Source organism: Archocentrus centrarchus, chromosome 21 (assembly GCF_007364275.1).
Source record: "Archocentrus centrarchus isolate MPI-CPG fArcCen1 chromosome 21, fArcCen1, whole genome shotgun sequence".
NCBI classification, from domain to species: Eukaryota; Metazoa; Chordata; class Actinopteri; order Cichliformes; family Cichlidae; genus Archocentrus; species Archocentrus centrarchus.
In genome coordinates, this window is record NC_044366.1 from 20,707,752 (window position 1) to 20,729,539 (window position 21,788).

At 39.5% G+C, this 21,788-nt stretch overlaps 2 protein-coding genes across 5 annotated transcripts in view; both read right to left on the reverse strand.

Annotated features, from left to right (window-relative positions):
* Positions 1–420: 420 nt before the first annotated feature.
* Positions 421–9,180, reverse strand: LOC115800235 (uncharacterized). Of its 2 annotated transcripts, none has more exons than XM_030757478.1 (7): positions 8,986–9,180; positions 8,137–8,170; positions 6,704–6,780; positions 4,363–5,336; positions 3,528–3,680; positions 2,672–2,764; positions 421–1,408 (listed from the first exon to the last, which is right to left on the reverse strand). In XM_030757478.1, the coding sequence occupies exons 4-7, from the start codon at positions 4,504–4,506 to the stop codon at positions 1,088–1,090; spliced, it is 711 nt and encodes a 236-aa protein (XP_030613338.1). In that variant the 5' UTR covers positions 4,507–5,336; positions 6,704–6,780; positions 8,137–8,170; positions 8,986–9,180; the 3' UTR covers positions 421–1,087. The 2 variants fall into 2 exon arrangements, with proteins under 2 accessions (XP_030613338.1, XP_030613339.1); XM_030757479.1 differs by lacking the exon at positions 8,986–9,180 and adding an exon at positions 8,853–8,961.
* Positions 9,181–12,951: 3,771 nt separating this feature from the next.
* Positions 12,952–21,788, reverse strand: part of LOC115800782 (nectin-4-like) — a 28,198-nt gene continuing 19,361 nt past the window's right edge. The window contains exons 2-8 of one of the 3 annotated variants that reach the window (XM_030758296.1): positions 20,191–20,532; positions 19,761–20,063; positions 18,539–18,632; positions 16,571–16,725; positions 15,674–15,770; positions 14,207–14,284; positions 12,952–14,068 (exon numbers count right to left, since the gene is read on the reverse strand). In XM_030758296.1, the coding sequence (XP_030614156.1) occupies positions 14,251–14,284; positions 15,674–15,770; positions 16,571–16,725; positions 18,539–18,632; positions 19,761–20,063; positions 20,191–20,532 (1,025 nt within the window). In that variant the 3' untranslated portion in view covers positions 12,952–14,068; positions 14,207–14,250. Of the gene's footprint in view, positions 14,285–15,673; positions 15,771–16,570; positions 16,726–18,538; positions 18,633–19,760; positions 20,064–20,190; positions 20,533–21,788 lie in introns of all 3 variants that reach the window. The other 2 variants (XM_030758295.1, XM_030758294.1) reach the window with 2 other exon arrangements.

Here is a 21,788-nt window from a genome sequence, read left to right on the forward strand (position 1 = left end):
GTTCTAAGTTAACACAACTAAACATGTTTAGTTTCATCTTTGTGTAAAAACTAGAATGGTTTAAGGCAACGAGTTTCCACGCGATTTTCTAGTAAACTCAACTAATTTGGATTAAGAGTGAAAATTACTTTTAAGCTAAACTGTAAAGCAAATAAGCAATTTAACATTTAAAGCTATTTATATTTTGTTAATATGATTAATAACATTTCCTCTTACCCTCTTCCTATTACCCTTTTTATGTTCAAGTTGTATTGAATGTAACACTAAATTGTAAAGAGAATAAATCAAATACATTTCAATATTCCAATATTTTATTTTTTGCAGAATACTTACGCAAAAAGACAATTTTAACTATAGTTTGTCATCATGCTTTTCACAAGTATAAAAAAGTATCAAAACAGTAGCCATTCAAAAAAAGTTTGCCATCCAAAAGGCAAGTAAAAATAGGCATATGTGCTTGAACTCAATTCTAACATGTTTAGAGGAGGAATACAAATGCAGCAGCATTCAACAAAAATATTTGCATCCTTTTGGAAAAACTGGACACCTTAAAATAGGACACAATCTCCAACTTGGAAAATGCACAGATCAACTATGTTTAAGGGAAAATTTTGCATGTTTTATGTAAATGTACAGTCTGTGTTGTTAGTAAATGTAATCAACTGAAGCAATAAATTCCTGTGCTGCTATTGACTGAAAAAACCTGTAAAATAAGCGGTAATGTTGCTGTTGAGGAGGAATTACATTATTTTGAATTTACTGCTTCAAATGACTACATTTACCATCAACACAAACTGGACATTTATATGAAAAGTGCTGAAGTTTCCTTTAACTGTATCAACTAAATATTACTATGGAGCCCTGAGCATACACGTCTAAATCCTGTTTTGTAGAGTACAAGTGGCCTGACATTGATGTGTCTTATAACACTGTAAACTGAACATTACAAACTTTCTTAAGAAATAAAAGTTGAGGCAGTACTGCTGCACTGAACTGCATTAGATAATGCAGATGGAGTTGATAAAGTTGCTCAAGTATATTTTCAACCCCCTGACTGTTCACTGACAACAACACACAAGACATTTCTTTACATCGCAAGCTGGTTTTTCAATGTTTGTAACTTTGGTTTTAGTTCAACGTGGCCCAGCTCAAGAAATATCTGTTGGATGAACTGGAACGTGAACTTCATAGAAATGGGGTAACTGAGATGCATTGCATATGCAAGTCCAAAGAGAAGACACATAGCTTTTGGCAGGTCTTGAATGTTGTCCATCACCACTTCTCCCTCAATGACAATTTTTAGTGAGGCTGGACTGAGATGCAGGGAGGATGAGGGCACAGCACCTTCAGGTTGAACGAGGAGGATCCCAATGTCAATGTTGCAGAAAGAGTCATCGTCATCTGAGTCCTTTATAAATGACAAGAGCACAACAATGATATTTCAGTGACATCAATAATTGATAAAAAGAAATAACTTCCACAATCAAATTGAAATTTCTGTCATATCATCTGTTTTATCATACTATGCAGCCCTAGTTTCCTAGTGTAAATGTTGAATGAGTTGGAGCTCCACAAAAGAACATCTATCTAGCATCTTCATGTGCTAGTGCTAAGTGGAACAATACCTTATCCTTTGAATTATTTAAAACTATGCTCACAAGTTTTCTTTAATCACTGGAACTGCCATCTGTTTTCCCACGTCTGTCTGTCTATGCCCAAATCCTGACATGAACCCAACACAGCATAGCATAAGATATAAATTAAGATAAAAAAAAAAACTATCCCTTTAAAGTGGGTTGCATGAGGTGCTTACAGATGCATCAGCATATTTACCTACAGTAGATGGTGGTCAGCCTTTCCCCACTTTGGAGAAGCAGCAGGTGGATCAATGTAGGTAGATAAGCAATTACTGCTGCAGCTTGTATTTTTAGATAAGTCAAAAAATTTATATCAGTTTTAGTGGACGCATACTATTTTCAGCATCTCAAACTGCTGTCCAACGGACCTATCTGACTAGAAAATTAAGTTACAGCACTCTCTTCATGCCAACCAAATGCCATAGGAAAAATTAGTAATTTTACCTCATAGAACACAAGAGTTGTTAGTCTAGCATGTCCTTGATCCTTAAATGTGTACTACTGTGTGAGTTTAGTGAACTCAAACCAACCAAATAATAACACAATCGAACAGACTGAGGCAGCAGTAGAAGAGCCGTTCCTCTGTTCAGCAAAGTAAACAGATTTTGTCTATGAAGTTTGGCAGGAGAAATCTTTATACAACTTATATAAAAGTAATTTTATGTCAGAGGTCTGACTGACAGTAATGCAGTGAAAATATTCTATGTATAGTGTACATTTCACTGATCTAGATTTTTTAGGTGGCTAAAATAATGTTGTTAGAAACACTGATCACAGCAGTATATTGCTTAGTTTCCTACACCAGTACCTCTGCTGCTTTTCCAAACAGGGGCCATGTCAAATGGCACTTAATGCAAGTAATACACTGACTTTGGATAAATAGGTCATACAACACAGCTGCAAAACATTATTGCAAAGTAAATATTAAAGAATTTAAAGTATTTCAAAGACCCATGAGAACCATGTATAAGAGTGAAAATTCAAGATTGAGTTGTTATTGTTCCTTTAGGTAGTCTTTAAGTAAAATTACTTACAAAGGCTGGTTTGTAGAAGTCTGTGGGGTTGTCACCAAGGATAACAGGAAGTCCTCTGAGCACCAGTGTTCGAATATCAGTTGGCTCTGCAGTCTTTTGGGCAGTAAAATGACAAAAATAAGCAAGTAACTAAGCACAATTGATTGTATTAAACAATATAAAGTCCCCACACCTTCTTAAGCATCGTTATTACGAATGTACAATATATCGGCATTAACATCGGTATCAGCCAATATTAGTCATTTGTTAACATGTGAGTATTGGTCCGATAAATAAAACTGGGTCAATATTAACAACCCATATCTATTTCCATCTTCTTGACGGGCAGGGGAGGAGGTTGGTCATGTGGTATTTGTTTGGTCATGTGACAGCGATGCAGCGCAAGATTGTGAGGAGTTCATCTGAAGCAGAGAATCAATGTCAGCGGTGGGATTGTTTTGTTTTTTCCAAGGTGTCGAAAGGGTAGTGAAATATATATATTGTATACATTATCAGTTATCTGCCATAACAGCAATATTAATATCGGGTATCGATATCATCCCACATTTTAATATCAGTGCATCCCTAATGGTAATCAAGGACTTTTGAAGGCACATTCCCTAAAATTTAAGAAATACATGGCTCATGGTTAATTAACCCACTGTTACAACACTGAGAAGAACTAGCAGGTTTTACTGAAGTTCTCTGAAGGTTTTAGTGAAGTTCAGAAACTCAGCCTTGTTTTTCCATCCCTAAATTCAAAATCTTTTAATCATTTCAACAATCTATGGGAAGCATGAAAATGAACACAGTTGGACTTAAAGCCAAGTCATTACATGAGCTGTTGCACACAATGCAAGTGCATAATAGGACCAACCTTTGTTTGTTGGGAAAGCTGTGTCAACATTTGGCCAATGTTCCCTCTCTTGGATCGAAAAATCTCGATAAGACGAGGACTGTGCCGATCAATGCTCTCATAGAATTCCTGTTTGAGATTCTTGCCAACAATCCTGTTGAACTCCATGCATACCTGCAAAATACAGAAAATGCTCCAATATTACATCTTTACAGCTAATAACTGAAGGTGGAAGCACCAGAGTGAGGCCAGCAATAAAAATTGCACAGGTGTGGACATGGTCAGCTGTAAAACACAAAGCCCCCTTCAACTCACTCACTTTACACTTTAAATTTGGGGATATTTCAGTTATTCTAGTCAAACGTCTTTGACAAAAACTTTGTACCGCGCACAACACAGGAGTTGCTTTTCTACTGCCCTGATTGTTTGTGGTATTGTGTTACTTTTGTGTAGCAGACCATTGCTACATATAAACAGACTATTAATATTTTGCGTCAAATTATATATTTTTGTTGGCAAGTAACCTTTTAATAAGCAGGATAGCGTACTGTGAACAGGGAATTAATAGATGATAAACCTCTTCAGAATAATCTGAAATCAGAGTTCTGCATCAGGGTGTTGGGATTGATTTCACAATAATGACTAACTCAATATACAATATTCCTTACCAAAAAAGATAAAGGCAGCTGTAGATAGCAACTCCCATGTCCTGCATGGTAAAATTACTTTTTTTTGCTGACAGTGGGAATGGCTAACAGATAAATATTTTTAGGTTTTATAAAGGCAGTTTCCTAAGAGAAACACAGACACATATTTAAAAAAAAGTTCTCATTATCTTAATCATGAATGAACTAACCTGATCTTCTGTGAAAAAAGCAGGCCAACATTCCACCATCTCACATACAGCAGGTTCTGACTTCACCACCTCTTTTCTTCTCAATGCAAATGTCAGATCCATCTTCTCTTTCACAAGCTGTCCATTTGGTGTTCTCTTCTGCATTTCATTAACCAAGTCTTTGTGGGCACCCTCAAGGGCTACCTGATTAAATCCCTCTGGAAAGTTGGGTAAGAAGTTGATCTCGCCTTTCTTGATGTTCTTGTTGGCTGGTTCTCCTTCAGTTGAATGCCCTCCTCATTTCCCTGCATTTACTGCTACATCAAGGCACCCTGATCTTCTGCGCTTTGTTCTGTAATTAGCCATTTTAAATTTTAGACTATTTTTCCAGCCACTACAGCGACTGGTTGAGCCTCGCTCCTGGAGAGAGGGGTGCTTGCTTATGAGGGCTTGTGCAACACTTTCAAACTGAGCATTATTTGGGTATGCTGTGCAACTATACATGCTCTCTGCCAATCTTTCAAGAATCTCATGTTTCAGCTCTTTTGTTACTTTCAGGTGCGTACCATCACGAAGAAACTGATGATCTGCTTGCCTAAGTCTATATGCTACATCAACAGAAAAATCTGGGATATCAAAACAATCTGGCCACTGTTTCTGTCGCTCCTGCGAGGATGTAGAGAGGATCTCTGTATCTGCTACACTGGGTGTGCCACTCAAGATTTCTTCAGATGTTGAGACAGATACCAACTCAAGTAGAGGGATGACCTTGACTGTTGGTTTTTCAGGAAGATCTTCGATATCTGTCAGATTGCACACTTCATAATTGAATTCAGGATCTTGGTACTGGAGACTGAAGTTAAAATTAAGTCCCAGTGATCTTTAAGCTTGCCTATCAAATCCTCCACTGTAGTGGGTCTCGTATTCAGAACAACCTTTCTTATATCCGTCTCTGTGAAAATTACTCTCAAGGTCATCTTCTGGTGTGCTGCCATCTTGGAAATAAAAAAAATAGCTTATTAGAAATATATACACAAAGACATAGATATTCAGTTTAACATAAGGCTTATCAAAAAAGATACAAAATTACCAATTAGGCTTACATTTAGACTCTATCTAGAGCAATGCTAGGACTGACAACACTTGTGGTTTCTCAACACAGAATATAACGAGTGAGTGTCACTACTGAATTTTCTCCAAATCTGTATGCTGACAGAGGGAAAACATCATTCAGCTCTTTTAGTTCCACCACACATAAAGAGGGATTTGTGCTGCCACAGAGTTCAAATGATCTGACATGTTCATGGTACCATGCCATCATTGTATTGCAGACAAACAAGATCTCTGTGTTTATTGCCACAATCTGCTTGATCTGTTTGAAATTTGGGGAGGCCTGAACATGAACCAACAGAGTATCATATCAGCATAATATCTAATTCCATCTACAGAGACTGATGATGCAACCATAACCTTTGTAAGTTGGGGTACTCTATTGCAGAAAACTTGTTGGACATTCTCGGGGAAAGATGTGATCAGTGCTGTGGTAACCTTGTCCAGCTCAACTGAGGGCTTGAAAAACGAACTTGTGTCCAAACAGTAAGCCATCATTTTCTGATGCTTTACAGCCAGTGTAAGTGCCACATGTCTGAAGTTGTGTGCATTACGAATGACCCGCTTGAAGAATTTATGTTTTCCCTCGAAACGCATTGTCCAGACATCTGACAGTGGGCCAAATGCCTTAATCATCTCAGGATAATGCTCAATGAAGTGGTGTTTTGGACGCAATTTGAAATTTGGGAATGTAGTTTGCAACAGTTCTCTGTGTTCTGACACTTTGCATTCAAAGAAATGTATAGACTCTTCAGTGTGCCTTGTTGCTACAGCCAATTCAACAATATCTTTAAGGAGCATCAGAACGTTCCAGGCATCGTCCCCCTTCAGGCACTTTATGGCCAATGAGAAGTGGGAGCAACCTGATTAGAGCCCAGTTCTCATGGCCATTTCCACCTATGGTCCCTTTGGTAGAGAAGCCTTGGGCAATAGGCTGAGGCTGGTCAGTTTTGTCATGAAAAGCATATGCAAAAGATGTGATAGCATGGTTCAGTGTTTCTAATGTGAAATATTTCTTAGAAATCAGTTCTGAAATGCAGAGTGATAACTCAACAGGAACAACCCCTTCAAAAAAGTCGTGTAGGATGTCAGGGGGATAGCCATGAACAACATGAAAGTGCTCCAGACTGTCAGTTAGTACACATCGTCCCTTTACACCATACTGTTTTGCCAAAGTGGGATCCTGCTGTACCTCCTGTACCTGTTTGTTGTGAATGTCTGCAGTTCGGGGTTCAAAAGAGCCTGAGCTTACCTCCTTGTCTTGGATCTCACTCATCGTTGCCATGCAGAACCTGCAGAACTTGTCCACTCCAAAGCTCTCAAAGAATCCTGCAAAAGAATGAGCAGCCAAGTTATCAGCAGCCACATACAACACTGTGCCTTTGACACATGCTCCCAACTTCTCAACATTTAGGCCATCTTGCTCCAAAGAAACCAGATCCTGATCAGAGGATGAAGAGTTTTAGCATAGCCATATTCTTTTACATCAGAGGCTTTACATAAAAGAGCCAAGTTGAATGGACTGGAGTGTGGACCTATATTTTGATGGCACATTGGCAAGCACCCAATACACTGCACTCATTTTATGTTTTTTCTTAGATGTCCCGAATGGATTAGACACTTCAAAATCATCTGTGTAAAGTCCAACAGCGATTCTGAATTCCTCGCTGTTAAGGGGCCATTTTCTTTACAGTACAAACCATCTCTGTATGTACTGTACTCATGTGGCACATGTTTTTGTACTGGAAGAGCTTTATCTAAAATGTCTGCCCTGTTCAACATTTTCTGTAACATGGCATTTATAGGAACATATACAGCACTGGATTTATTTTCCCTGGCAATAAAGTACTCAACTGGCATAACCACATCAAAGTTTTTGTTTACATATGCTGCTCTCCTTTTAGAGGTTGATAAGGAGCCACCCTTGCACAATACTTTAGTATGATATTGCTCTCTGAGGCAGCCCTGACTACTTGTTTCACAGTTGAATCATCTACATCTGTGTGTAGCTTCAAAATGTCCTTGACTGAATTGTGCAGCAGTGGTTGGGACAGTTCACGTAAATGTAGGAGCTGTTGTATAACTTCATCGATAGAACTTTGTGGAATGTGGAGGATGGTTTGCATCTTTAAAAAAAGAGCAGCTAGGTTGTGCTCCAACTGTTCCCAAGATCATGATGCTCTTCATCGCTGGACTCTTCGCTGCCTTCTAAATCAACAGTGTTGTTTGGGGGCCCAGGTTCCTCTTCTGCCACTTCATTGGTTTCACTACCAGACACTATTTCTGGTTTGAACATCTTCCAATTGCCTGTTCTGTGCTGTTTACTTCTGTGTGCATTGAATGTGGAGTACACAGTAGTATTAAAGTTACACCCATTATATGGACAGTGGACTCTGTGATTAACTTTAAATGTGTACTCCGCAAGTGAGTGATAAAAACTGCCTCTGTGCAAGCAGCAGAAAAATCACAGGACTGACAGTGAAAGGTCAGTGTTTCACACAGTTGTGCATCTTGGTCTTTCTGGTGAATTTTGGATAAGTGGACCCTAAGTGCACTGATGGACTTAAATGTGCATAAACACTCTTGGTGTAAGCAAGGAAATGAATGGTACAGTTCTGGTGTAGCTTCCATGTTTTAGCCTGTAATGTTTTAAGAGGTAACCCCTTTTCTCTGATGTAAACTCACAGTATTTGCACTTCCACTGCATCTTCACACGGACCTGTAAGAACAAAAAATAATAAAGATTTTAGCACACTTGTCCACAACCATGTCATCAGCGATCAAGGAAATATGGTACTTTTAAATACTGTCTCCCTTTGAAATTTCTGTTCTCAGCCTGAAAATTTTGTTTTCCCGTTTCACATTAGAGTTAAAATATTGCCGAATGAGTTAGGCTTACCCTTCTGTCTGCAGACAACTGACAGGTTTAATAACGTTTCTAACTTGTTGTCAGTTCTGTATTTTAAGAGTCTGCAGAGGTGAAGAAGAACAACTGGCGATAACCTTAGCCTCAGCTCTTTAGTCATACAAGATTTCAACCTTTGTGTCCGACCATTACATTTCAGTACATACGAAACCGTATAGAAAAAAACGTGTACTATGTTAACACAAGCACATGCTGTTACGAACGATGTGAAACACTAAGCTAACGATAGCATTTAGCTGTCTTGACACTACTGGAGCGGCTTTTTCAATTAAAAAAAATTACTCTCAGAGACAGGATACACTCGGCTTAAACTTGGTGTAGTAAAGGTTTATTTCAGCAAACTACATCTCTCCTAAAGTAACTGTCCGTTATAAACTGAGACTCGTCAGTACGCTAACACTAAGCCAATGCTAACATTCGCGCTCGCCACTCCACTCGCGATATTTAACTTCGATTCCAAAACCCCTCACTTTACCTTTACAAAGTGTTGATAATGGTGGCAGTAGGCTGTAACTATAATTTTCAGTTATAGCTGCACATGGAACTCAGCTATCTTTTAAGCAAAGAAATAGCTAGTATTATTTAAAATAGTTATTCTTCACACTTACCAGTCAGGAGCCGTTGAACTTGCCACGGTGCATGTTGCAGCAGTTTGAATATGCCCCGCCCCTTCACTTCAAAAACATAATATCTTTAGTAATCTCTGCTTAACAAGTTCATTACACTCTATATTTGTGTAGAAACGTACAGTTAACTAATTTGATTTAGTAATGGGACAACATTTTTACCAAAGACGAAAGAATAAGTAATGATTACTAAAACGTTTAATTACAATTAATATCTGGGTTAAGAGTGTGCGCCATATAATGTATAAATCAAAAATTCTAAAATGATGTTTGAATGTAATAAGACCAAATCTACAAAGACATAAAAGGATATATAAAGGCATATTTAATAATATTTCTCTGTGATTTTTCTCTAAAACTGAGAAAAGTCAGAGAAAGTCGCACATGGTCATTATGATGATTGTCAGTGTGATCACCATAAAAATTAAACGAAGAGTTGAAACGAACTGTTACTGTCAGTGAGTGAGGAATAAGATAATTTCAACAACTTTAAAGCTACTGAAGAAAAAAAAAAGGCTATTTGTGTTACAGCATCCTCATACACACAACTCAGTATATTTGAAATGATCATTGTTATCAAGTGTCTAAGTTGAACATGATCACCAGGAACAGCTTTGTCTCTTAAACAGTTACTTTGGGATGAGGTCAAAAGTATATGTAAGAATCGTGTTTAATATTTGGGTGAAAATCTTTTGCAGTCAATGATTGGCTGAAGTTTACATAACTCATTACTGTCCCTCCACCATTGCTGCTGTAGTATTTTTCCCACTGAGAGGAAAACGCACAATAACTTTTTTCTAAGCGATATAAAGTTTTTACTTACTTGACTGCTCAAAGTAAATGAGATACAGTCTCAGTAAGCTTTTCAAAAAGGATCCATAGTTAGTGGGTGACGTGTCCTATTTCCATAATCATTTTGAGAGGATGAATCACATTAGCAACTTATCTCGTTTTACAACCTTCTGAATAAAGAAGAATTGTTAGTCAGGCGAACTTTGGCCTGTAAAGGTACTCCTCCCTCCACATTTCTTTAACATTATCTCTTTGCTTGGGGTCCTTGAACTATTTTTTTCTTTCATTTCCGCTTTACTGAGAAATGTCTGGAAAGGAGGTCGAGAACAGGTTGCTTGAGTTTCTGTGTTTCTTTTTTTTCCCCTTGTTGTATTTATTTATTTTTTTAATGTGTCAAAAAACATTCACTAAATACCAGAATGGTAATGGTCTCTGTTACCACCCATCCATTTTCTTCTGCTTATCTGGGCCCGGGTCACTTCAGAGAAATCCTGACTTCCCTCTCCCCAACCATCTCGCTCTGCAAATCATCCCACTTTGATTGCCTGCTTTTGCTGGTTTTGTGTTGCTGTACAGTTTTTTTCATTTTTTTTTTTTTTAAGAAAAAGTAAAAGTAGATTTTAAAGGAATCTACTGAAATTGCATATTTGTCCTCTGCCTGGTTCCAGCACTTTCACCTCTGCAACATGTTTCATATATAAATCCAAAATTCTGAACTGGTATCTAAATGCAGTATGACCAAATCTACAAAGATATTTGGTTTCATACTAGTACGCGTGATCATTATTTTCATGTCTTAGGTACCAGGTGCCCCTACCCTAACCCTAACCCCCCCCCCCCCCCCCCCCCCCCCCACACACACACACACACACACCGACGTATTGAGCGCTTTATGGCCTTTGGGCCACTGGGGTGAGGCCCCCCCTTTTGTTCTTGTAGCAAGAAGGGGAGAGATAAAGCTTGTTTGAATAAAAAGATTCATCATGGTGACATCTGTCTGAACTGTCATAAACCAAGAGGTACCCCTGTGATGTTAAGCATGTGACTTTAGAATAGGTGTAATATAGCCAAAAGACAATTGGCTGGGATTCAAGTTTCATGGGTTGAGACTTTATGTAAATTAGGAGGGGTCAAAGGCAAGTGGGCAGTTACTCTTTGTTTCGGGCTCTCTTCTGACTTCTGGCTTTTCTCTTTCCTGTCCTCTTTTTCTTCCTGTTTCTGCATCTTTCTCTGTCTCTGTGTTTCTCTCTTCTCTTCTCTCTGTGTGTATCTTAGTCTCAACTATGTTACTGTCTGTATCTTTGTTTTTGTCTGTGTTCTGTGTAACGAATATGTCTAATAAAGAGCCTGCACCAGAACCTGCTCGTCCCAGTGAGTTTTTGGATATTTTGGGTTTAATTGGGTTTGCATTTTCGGCCAAAAGGAACATGGAAACCCTAAAAAAAATGTCACCAACAATGGATTCTGACATTAGATTTAGCTAAAAAGATTTATTGTTCATTTCACATCCCTTAATGAGCACTCATTTTAGTGATGGCTTAAAGATGCAGGAATTCTGATTCTATACTGTATGAACAGTTAAAACGACAGAAGATTTCAGATGAAAATACACTGCTCAAAAATAAAACTGAAGGGAACACCAGACAGTGTATAACAGAAGGTGAGTAAAACCATTATGAATCAATTTCACCTGTTTTGGTTAAAATGAAAATGAAAACTGGTGTACTGGAGAGGCAAAAATACAACCCCCCTAATAGAGAGTGGGTTTACAGGTGGTTGTCACAGACCACTGCTTTCTCCATTTCCCTCTTGACTGATTTTATTTTCTAGGTTTGCTTTTTCCAAGTGTCCTCATCACTACTGAGATGATGTGTGCACATGCTCCTGAAAGACGGTGAATGGTGTCCAGCGGATCTCCTTCCAGGCCCAGATCAGGGCATCATTGAGCTCCTGGACAGTATGTGTTGCTATTTTGTGGTGTCAGATTAATAACGTTCCAGAGGTTCTCATTTGGACTGAGGTCTGGGGAATGTGAGGCCCAGCCAATAGGATCAATGCCTTCATCTTCTAGGGACTGCCCATTGCCTAACCCAGTGCCCACTGCACCAGTGTAAAGTCTGACAAAGGGCGTGACTTGTGACTTCATCCCTGTGCCTAGCAGAAATCAGGGTGCCACTGGCTAGCACATGAAGGTCTGTGTAACCCTCCAAGGATATGTCTACCCAGACCATCACTGACCCACTACCACCAGATTCCTTCACGCCCGTCACATGTGCTCAGTGTGAATCTGCTCTTGTCTGTGAAGAGAATGAGGCACCAGTAGCAGACCCGCCAGTTCTGCTGCTCTTGGCTGAATGACAATCAAATTACATGGTGCTGGTCTGTAAGCAGGCCCAAAGAGAAATGAAGGGCAGTCTCAATGAGCTGCTTTTTAAACAGGCTCTATAGTCTGTCGTTGATGTGTCATATTCCCATTATCATTTTGAAAAGAATGGCATTACAGTGTCTACTGTAACTGTCTACAGTTTTACAACCTCAATAAAGAATAATTATTATTCAGGTGAACTTTGGCTTGTTTTTACTGCTGCTCCTCCCTCCACATTGCTTGAACAGTATCAACTGAATCCTTGAACAATTTTTTCAGCACTTTTTACTTTGCTTTGCTTTTACTGCTTAGGGTACGGCACTTCCTGCTAACATTCCTGACCAGATCACAGGGAAATTAAACTGGGATGCTAGCATAGCAAACAGAGAGATGGAGGTCTGCAATGCTGAGAACATTGTAAAAAAAAAATAAATAAATAAAACTTAACCAGTTAGAGCTGACAAACATATAAATTTACCACCATATATGGCATAACACATACAGTAAACTGTCACCATCTACTGGCTATTAAACTTCCTTGCATCCATTCAGCTGCCATAGGGTGAGAGGTGGGGGTGGGGTGCAGGTAGGTAGATAATTTATTGATCCCCCGAGGGAAATAACACTGTGCATTTAGACCTTGTGCAAGACAAAAAAGGTTTTATGAGTGATCATCAAGTTTCCAAAGATGCCAATATGTCAGGATGAACATTGGTCAAATTTATTTTAAACTTATCACAAGAACGCCACTTTCATTTAAAAAAACAAAAACAAAACACAAATACTCCCTCACTCCCATCCCCACCCCTCCAAAAAGACACTCTGTCCCATTGTCATATCGTAGAGTGCAACGAGTGAGGACCCAAAGTGCAGAGCGCTAAGACCAAGTTTCAAAATAAAAAAGCAAGTTTTTTATTTTAGCTGAAAAAGTCTAAGATTAAATAGAATACAATAGGAACTAAACCCAGACAACACAAACACATGGGGGAAACAAGTGTGTACAACAATTTATCCTAAGACCCACCGAAGGCAATCAAGGGAAGAGAAAACATGTGCCCATCCAGGAACAGCTAATCAAGGGTAACAAAAGAGGGGAGGGGAAGTACAGGCACAGAAGTCAAACAGCTCCCAAAATAAAGAATCCCTAACACACTAAAACATGACACAGAAACATGACAAATGGAAGAAAGCTGAGAGAAAAAAAAATAACATAAGCGACTGAACTAAATAATTCAGATGGACGTGAACAGAAACTAAGAACTAAAGACTCAAGTTTGAAAAGACTGAAAAGACTGTCAGTCAATGAAATTTCATCATAGTAGCTTTTACATTTAAACTTCAGTGTAATTAGCTTTTGTATGGATTGAACAAAGCTTCCAGAACCAGCTTTAACTGCTCTGCAAAAATAACCAAAGTTCAGTTAAAACATCAAAAAGTATGAAAAAAGGAGCAGATTAAAGGAGCAGAGAGCAATTTACTTTTCTAATTTGTAGGTACAAAGTTACAAACCTTTAATAAAGACAGGCAGCAGAGGCAGAAGAGACAAAAATAATCAGTGTTAAATCCAGTTTTCAAGCTTTTAATTATCATTTAAAACGGAACATCTGGTTCCAGTGGCAACAGGAGTGTTAGGAACTGTAACCTTCCGAACTGGAAGAGTGGCTCCAGGAGATTCCAGGCACAACATCAGAGGTCTCTGTCCAGAAGAGAGCAGTCCCAGGAACAGCTACGATACTGTACTCAAACCTCAAAGGCCTCTGCTCGATGAACACGCAAATCTTATCCATCTTCTTCCTCTTATCCAATTCAGGGAGGAGAGGAGATACCAGAAGATGTACCGTTACACAAGAGGAGGAGCACTTCAAAGTGACCTCCAGTGGGATACTCATGTGCATGCTTCTGACCAAACTGTTAGAAATTTAGTGTTAGTGTGATTTAGTGGACAGATATCAGTGCACATATAAATCTAGAAGATAAATAAAATGGAGGCAGCTATATAAATGACACCAAGTACCTCCACCTGTACTTAATCTGTTCATTTACCACCTGACTCTGGAATGACATGCTGGAGCCTTCAGTCCAAATGTTGTTCATCTTCCACTTCCACAGCTATCAAAGAGATTCCTGAGGCAGACGATTCAGAGGATGTGTTCAAAACAGTTTCAGATGAACATGCAAAGACTTTCAGTTTATCTACAGATTTTAGAACAACATTTAAGCTTAAGTCAAAACAGGAAAGCTTACTGTTAAACTGCTCAGGTCTTAAAAAATTTTTCAGTTTTGCCTCCGTACACTACCGCAGTAGATTTGAAATGACACTATTGAGATGCACTTCAGTTATTTCTTGTTCATGGCTCTTTCTGCTCTTAGGTAAGATGCAGCTCAATAGGGGTGACATCAGGCAGCTGAGTCAGCCAGAGCAGAATATTCCACTACCTCATACAAGTACTGCCAAATCATTAATAAACACCAGTTATCACTTACATGAGATCAAATTCACTGTGTTTTAAAGGGGATGTTGTACATTTCAGATTATCAGCTGTTCCGAATGTACAAAAATAATGTTTCCATTATTTTTGGAAAATAACGTAACCCCAGTAAGTGCATGTCTTTGGAATGTGGGAGGAAACCGGAGTACCCGGAGGAAACCCACGCAAGCACGGGGAGAACATGCAAACTCCACACAGAGAGAGGGAGAGGCCTGGGCCAAGGTGGAATCGAACCGAGGCCTTCCAGATGGTATTCTAACTGTGAGGCAGCAGTGCTAACCACTACGCCACCGTGCTGCCCTACTGGGGTTAGGTTAATTGGCTAATCTAAATTGCCCATAGGTGTGAATGAGAGCATGAATCTGAGTGTGAAAGGTCGTCTGTCCCTCTGTGTTGGCCCTGCAACAGGCTGGCGACCTGTTCAGGGTGTACCCTGCCTCTCGCCCTATGACAGCTGGGATAGGCTCCAGCCCCCCCGCGACCCTTAACAGGATGTGCGGAAGCGAATGGATGGATGGATGGATATTTTTGTACAGGTTGAAAACAGTTCCATGTGTACAAAGAATGCTGTTCCAGTCTTTTTGTTGTTGTTGTTCTGTAGATTGTTTAATCTGGCCTTTCTGTTTTTACCAAGATAGCTAGTGCACATTGCTCTGCACAGAATGCACCAAAGCTATCGATTTGACCACTCTTAATGTTTCCATTGGCTCTATGGTGAATTTATTTTTGAGACACAAATATGGCCGAATCCTTCTGCAACAGCTTTCAAAGAAATTGTCCGATTATATTTGAGCCCCTCAAAATTTCATTTGACAACTGAGTAAATGCTGTGTATAGAAAAGAAGAAATATTTTTAGATATCTTGAATTAAACTCAAGTCGATATTTCAGCTGTATTAGATTGTTTATTTCTACTTACCAAAACTTCCAGACCTATTAGTACATTACGTGTATATGCTTTAATATCAGGAGTACTGCATATTATGCTACATATTAAGTGTGTAAAGTGTTATTGTCCTAAGTACCTTGGAAAGTGTCCAGATTTATAGAAGTACCACGCTGCAGCCCCAACATTCAGGAAAAGCAAAACACCAAATAAGGCCCAGGCATTAGAGCATGATCCTACAGGAACACAAGAATGAAGACTATCATGAGAATGAGATGATATATCGTTCTTTCTCACTTTCATTGTATTAAAGCTGTGTCCAGACAGGAAATGATTCGCTCATCAGATATAACTTTTGAAGCTGAGAGCTGTTCACTTGATGAGATTCCAGCCTAACTTAACTCTCTAATCTATTAGCTACCAGGTCATATTTCATATTTCAGTACTTTTCATTCTCACTGGAAGCTGTTTCAGTTGCTCACCTGGAAATTGAGAAACATTTATCTCTGGTCCAGCCACTTCCTGTCACCAGTGGTTATTTTGCTCGTAGTTTCTTGTCATTCACTTTTTGTGGCATCTGATCACGACATTGCTTCCAGTTTGTACCCAACACACTCAAAAACTTTCTTGTACTAACAAGTTCCGAGCAACAAAAGTGATTTGACAAATTTGATATGACTATGAATGGAATCTATCACACGCCAAGACGTGCTCTGAGCTTGGCTGAACAGGTTGACTTGAATAATATCATGTGTTGCACTGGGTAGAGCATCAATTTATTTGGCTTTAGGGCAAACCAACCACTTTTTTAAGCTAATTGCTTATGAAGGAACTATAACTTAAAATACCTCCATAGGAAGGGCCCATGATTTTACTCTAAGTTTAAATGCTCAAGTTTCTATTTATAGCCTTAGATGGAAGCAGAATAATACCAGAATCCACCAAAACTCCAATCCAAAAATCAAAACCAAAAAAAAAACAGAAACAGATTCAAATATATTAGCAAACTGCACAGCTAAATCCAAGCTGACCTCACCTGATGCCACATGCACATAGAGCTGACTGTGTTTTCTTCCATATGTGTTAGATGCTTCACACTGATAGAGGCCATTTAGATCAGAGTTCAGACTCAGCAGTTGAAGCTTTGCACCCTCAACTTTGACAGCAGACTGCGGCAGAGATCGTCCAGATCTGGAAAAACATGAACGAGGCTCAACGTGAAACGTACAGAGAGGGCAGAAATATGTGAGTTGTGCCAAAATTCAAATTAATTTCAATTATTAGCTCTTTGTGTTAATCATTTTCATTGTTCACAAGAATGCTGTTGTAGTCTTTAAATTTAACCCAAATTCCTGGTGAACACTGGAACAGCCACGGGCAGTGTTGCCAGATTCTGCGATAGAAACAAGCAACCAGCTCTATGAAAACAAGCCCAAAATAAGCCCAACTGGCAACCCACAACACTGTAAAACTGAGGTACTTTTAAACAGCAGTATAGCTCATTTCTTTGTTTTGTCTCATTGGGTTTTGGAGCAGTGAAACCCATGTTTCTTAGTCTCAGAAGAGAAGGGTGGGTGCACAGTTTTTTTTTTTTTGTGCATTTGTGCTTCTCGGTACTAGCATGTTGAATTAAATCAGCAAGGTGAGCACATATTTCACACTTGCAGAATACGTCTCCCATCAGGACCGCAGCTACTTTCTGAGTGTTTGTTTGGGTGTGCGCCCGGTAAACTTGTGTGGGAGCGATAAACGGGAAACAGGGACTTGGAAGGGACAAACTACCTACCACTCGTCTTTTGCTTTCTTATGGGGCCCCGGGAGATAATCAAGGCGTTTCACTCGGAAAGAAAATCAAGTCCAAATAAGCAACTTCACGTTCAAAAACAAGCCCAAAAAACCGCAACCCACGACTCACGAGATTTGCAAGCCACTTTAGAAAAAAGCAAGCCCAAAGTCGCTTATAATAAGCAGACTTGGCAACACTGGCCATGGGAGTAATTTTGACCCCTCTGCTTTTTAAAAATCATGTAAATAAAAAAAACATCTCATCTTTCATGATTTTTCATAAAATTGGCTTCTTCATAAAACAGTGAATTTTGGGGTGTGTGTGATATGAAGGAAAAAAAAGATGAGCACTTACCATTTTGACCCCATAGAAATTAATGTAAAACCACTATTATGGCACACCAGGCTGTCTAGTAACATACACATTTTGACATGAAGGCTCCTATAACATGAGCCAAATCTAGCTAGATGGGATTAATAAATAAATATCTATAGGGGACTGCAGTTAGAGAAAAGATGAATAATTGACACCAAGTCATTTTTAGCCAGAACAGACATTCCTTCCATTCAAATCCTAATTCCATTCATTATTTTCATTGATGTTGTCATACATGATGGCAACTGTACAATGAAGTCTACAGAAACATTTTGCCAATTTAAAGAAAGATGCAACCAAACTGATTGGGAGATCCTTCATTACTGCCAAAACTACAAAGGAGTTCATCAGGGGCAGGAAGTGGAAGGTTTTAGAGTGGCCTAGTCAATCTCCAGACTTAAACCCTATAGAGCATTTTACCTGTTAATGCGGAGACTGAAGGCAGTAACACCCCCCCCACCCCGACTGCCCACACACACACACACACGCACACACACACACGCACACGCACACACACACACACACACACACACACACACACACACACAAATAAAACAAAATAAAGCAAAACAAAAAAAAAAAATGAAAGACCCTGCAGTGAAAGCCTGGAAAAGCATCACAAAAGACAAATGCAAAATGATTGTCGGACTGTCTTAGCTGACAAGCTTGGATCACATTGTGTGCAGATGCCTCACCATGACGAGCCATGGTGAGCCATGTGTTTTGAAACACTTCACTTTGATCTTCCCAAAGGCCCAACTCTTTCAGCACAGTGTGCTTAAAACAGAAAAAAAAGCACTGAGCATTGAAATGTTTCATCTGAAATTGTGATTCAAACTTTACCTGTTCCAGGTAAATTTTGCGTTTGGGTTGGCGTCTGTCATACATTCAAAAGAGTCGTCTGAAATTGCTGTAATGTTCACTTCTGTGGGAGAGACTGCAAAAAATAGAGAGAGAACTGTGTTAATCCTGAAGTGAGGAAACACTAATGATATCAAAATAACATTTTTCATATGTTTTACTCTCAAACATTTTGGTTACTTTTCCTTTAGTTTCAAAGTCATTTGGGAAAACACTGCTTTGCATGCTGCATGCTTTATTTAATAGCAACTCAATATTTACACTCACTTGGCTCCCTTTCACAAGCAAGATGCCGTTTCTCAGGACAGGAAAAAAAAAAAAAAGATCAGGGTGATACATTACAGTAACTGGCAGAAGGTCATCATACTTTCATGGCATGCATTCTCGGTTTTCACTGGCTCACTTGCAGACACTAAAAAAATATTTTGTTTCCGCCTCTGTGGGAATTTCACTAGAAACAGGATGCCACAAATGTACCATGTGACTAAGCAGCACTCTTGCTGCAAACAAAGCTCAACTGAGGCAGCTGAATAATGGATAATACTGAACAACCATCTATGTCCACTGTGAACAACCATCATTGAACACAGGAGGTGGGATTATGTCACCAACTTTCCTCTCTTACAATGCTGTCCTGAGCTTCCTCCACAGGCGCCTCAATCTCAATCATACCTTTGTTCAGATGATCTCAATAGATCACTTGATACAATGGGGCGAAGTCCCAAATTGGTTTTACCCGAAACCACTGATTGCAATGACCCATGCCTCCTTTCACACGCTGGAGCATGTGATTATACACATGAACAATAGCGAGTTACAACCACCTCCAGGGGACTACGCCCATTGGGGTTTAAATACCTGGGTCTCTCCACCTTTTCGCGTGAGAATTAAAAAAGCCTTTCGGATGAGAGGTGAAACATCTTCAAGAAAAAAAAAATTAAGTCCTTTTTTTCAAGCTCCAGAGACTACTATGAGCTGGATGACTGAGAACCTACACAGACATACTGTACTGAACAACCAGTAAAGAATAATTTGACTCCCTCAAGATGTTTTTGCTGAGTTCAGGAGCAACACCTTGTGGCTCAAGCTACAGGGTGTGTTTGTCTGTGTACCTTTTTAATATTTAATAAAAAGTTAAAATTCTTAAATCAACAGTGACACAAAAAAAGACAAATCATAAACTACACAAGCAGCTGATACCCACAGTAGACCTGTATGGTGAAGGGCAGGATTACTTCTGTAGACAGGGAGTCACCGCTGATGACACACTCGACCAGGTGACCGTTAAGCTCTCTCGTAGGTACACCAAACAGAGAGCTGACTGTGGTGGTCGTACCATTGTCGTAGTGGGTGGACTTTGTCGTTGTCCTCACTTTTTCTGCCAAAGTACCAGTGAGCCACCTCACCTCTGCAGGAGGCCTCGAGCCAGCAGCCGTGCAGGTAGCAAATAAAACCTCTTCTGTACCCGAAGTGGGAAGACTGTCCTTCACGCTTGTGGAAGGAGGCACTGGGAGAGTTACAACACACAAAAAAGTAAAAATACAAGTAGTATGGTAAAGCTAACTTTGTTTCACATACAAACACTCAGCATATTTTACATACATACATATATATATTTATATTTTTTTTTATACCGAGCAAGATTAGAGGAATCTCAGTCTTCTGATTTCCACTGGGGAACAAAGTGAAGATGCACGTGTAGATGCCTTCATCCTTCAGGGCAACATTGGATAACTGGAGCGTTCCATTTTTGTCATTAAAACTCCCAACATATTTAAATCGATCATCACCTCCATTGACAAACAATGGTCCATTTCTGGGCTGGATAGTGAGAAAATTGTCATTTTGAGGTTTTCCTCTAGTCCTCCTCTGCCAGGTAATCTGTGTCAAGTCATCATTGGTATCAATGATGTGGCACGGTAAGATAGCGGTACCTCCTTGTACCACTGTCGCACTTCCACCAATCACCTGGAAGGCTGAAAAGAGCATGAAATGGTATTAATGACAGGAACTGAAACAGGAGAAACTTACCTGATGTACTAAATTTGTGTGATGAAGTGCATCTTAAGCTGCGTTTCCATACGGAACTACTCAGTGCGACTCGACTCGCCGCGATTTGAAAGCATTTCTATTAGTATCTGGTGCAAGGTTGCAGGTACTTTCTTTGTACTCACTCACCCTGAGCTCCAAGCGAACCGAGGTGATCCGAAAATGTGACGTGGAAGAAGAGCATGCCACTGATTGGCCAGGGAGTGTCATCACTAGCGGAGTCATGAGAGCGACTCCTTCACCAGAATCAAGCATGCCATTTTTAAAACTGACAGCAAGAAAATAGAAGCACAATGCCCAGACCGACAGTTTGCAGCGGTAGTTTTGCAACAAGAGAGCCATCTGAAACGCTCACCCAGCATGCATATTTTAACCCTGAAGCACCATTTACCTGCTCCTACTAGCTGTTGTTGGATAAATTCAGAAAATTACCAAAACCAGAGGCCACACGATCAAATCTCCAGTAAAGATCATTTAATTCTCTTGCAAGACAATTACAGGAGCATGTACATCAGTTTGTCCTCTGCTCTCAGTCATTCTTATACACACACACTTGAGCACACGAACAGGAAATAGGAAGGCACATAAATAAAGGAAATAACAGAAACACTGACATCTTTCAATGTTCCGCTTTCAATGTTCTAAAGGTCAGTGGAGTCAGATGGAAAGTTGATTTTGCACCTTACTATAGCGATAATTAAATAATGACATTAGCATAACCTCTCACTTCTATCTACCTTCTCTGTACTACCATATAGATATGAAACTCAGATGGGTCAAAGGAAGGTTACCAGACATATGAATCTTTGCACCTCTGTCTTACACTTCTCATTGCTAAGAAACACATTCTGTACAAAAGGTCATAAGGTTATAGACAAAAAATCCCCCCACGTACGCAGTCAACTTAAATGAGCAATACAGATACATGTAATATAAGCATAATTGTTATACAACAATGGTTATACTATCACAGAAATCATTTTTCCAATAGCCGTGGACAGCTGGTAAACACCGAGCCGGAGGCGGCTGATCAAAGGAACTTTGAATTACAGTAATTATGCGACCGTTTGTCCTATCGGAAAAATTCAAACGGTTTCTGAAAGCTGAGAAACTGCACTTCACAACTAACATAGGGTTTCATTATGGTAATTGTTGCCGTAAGTCTGCTAACGGCTGCACTTTT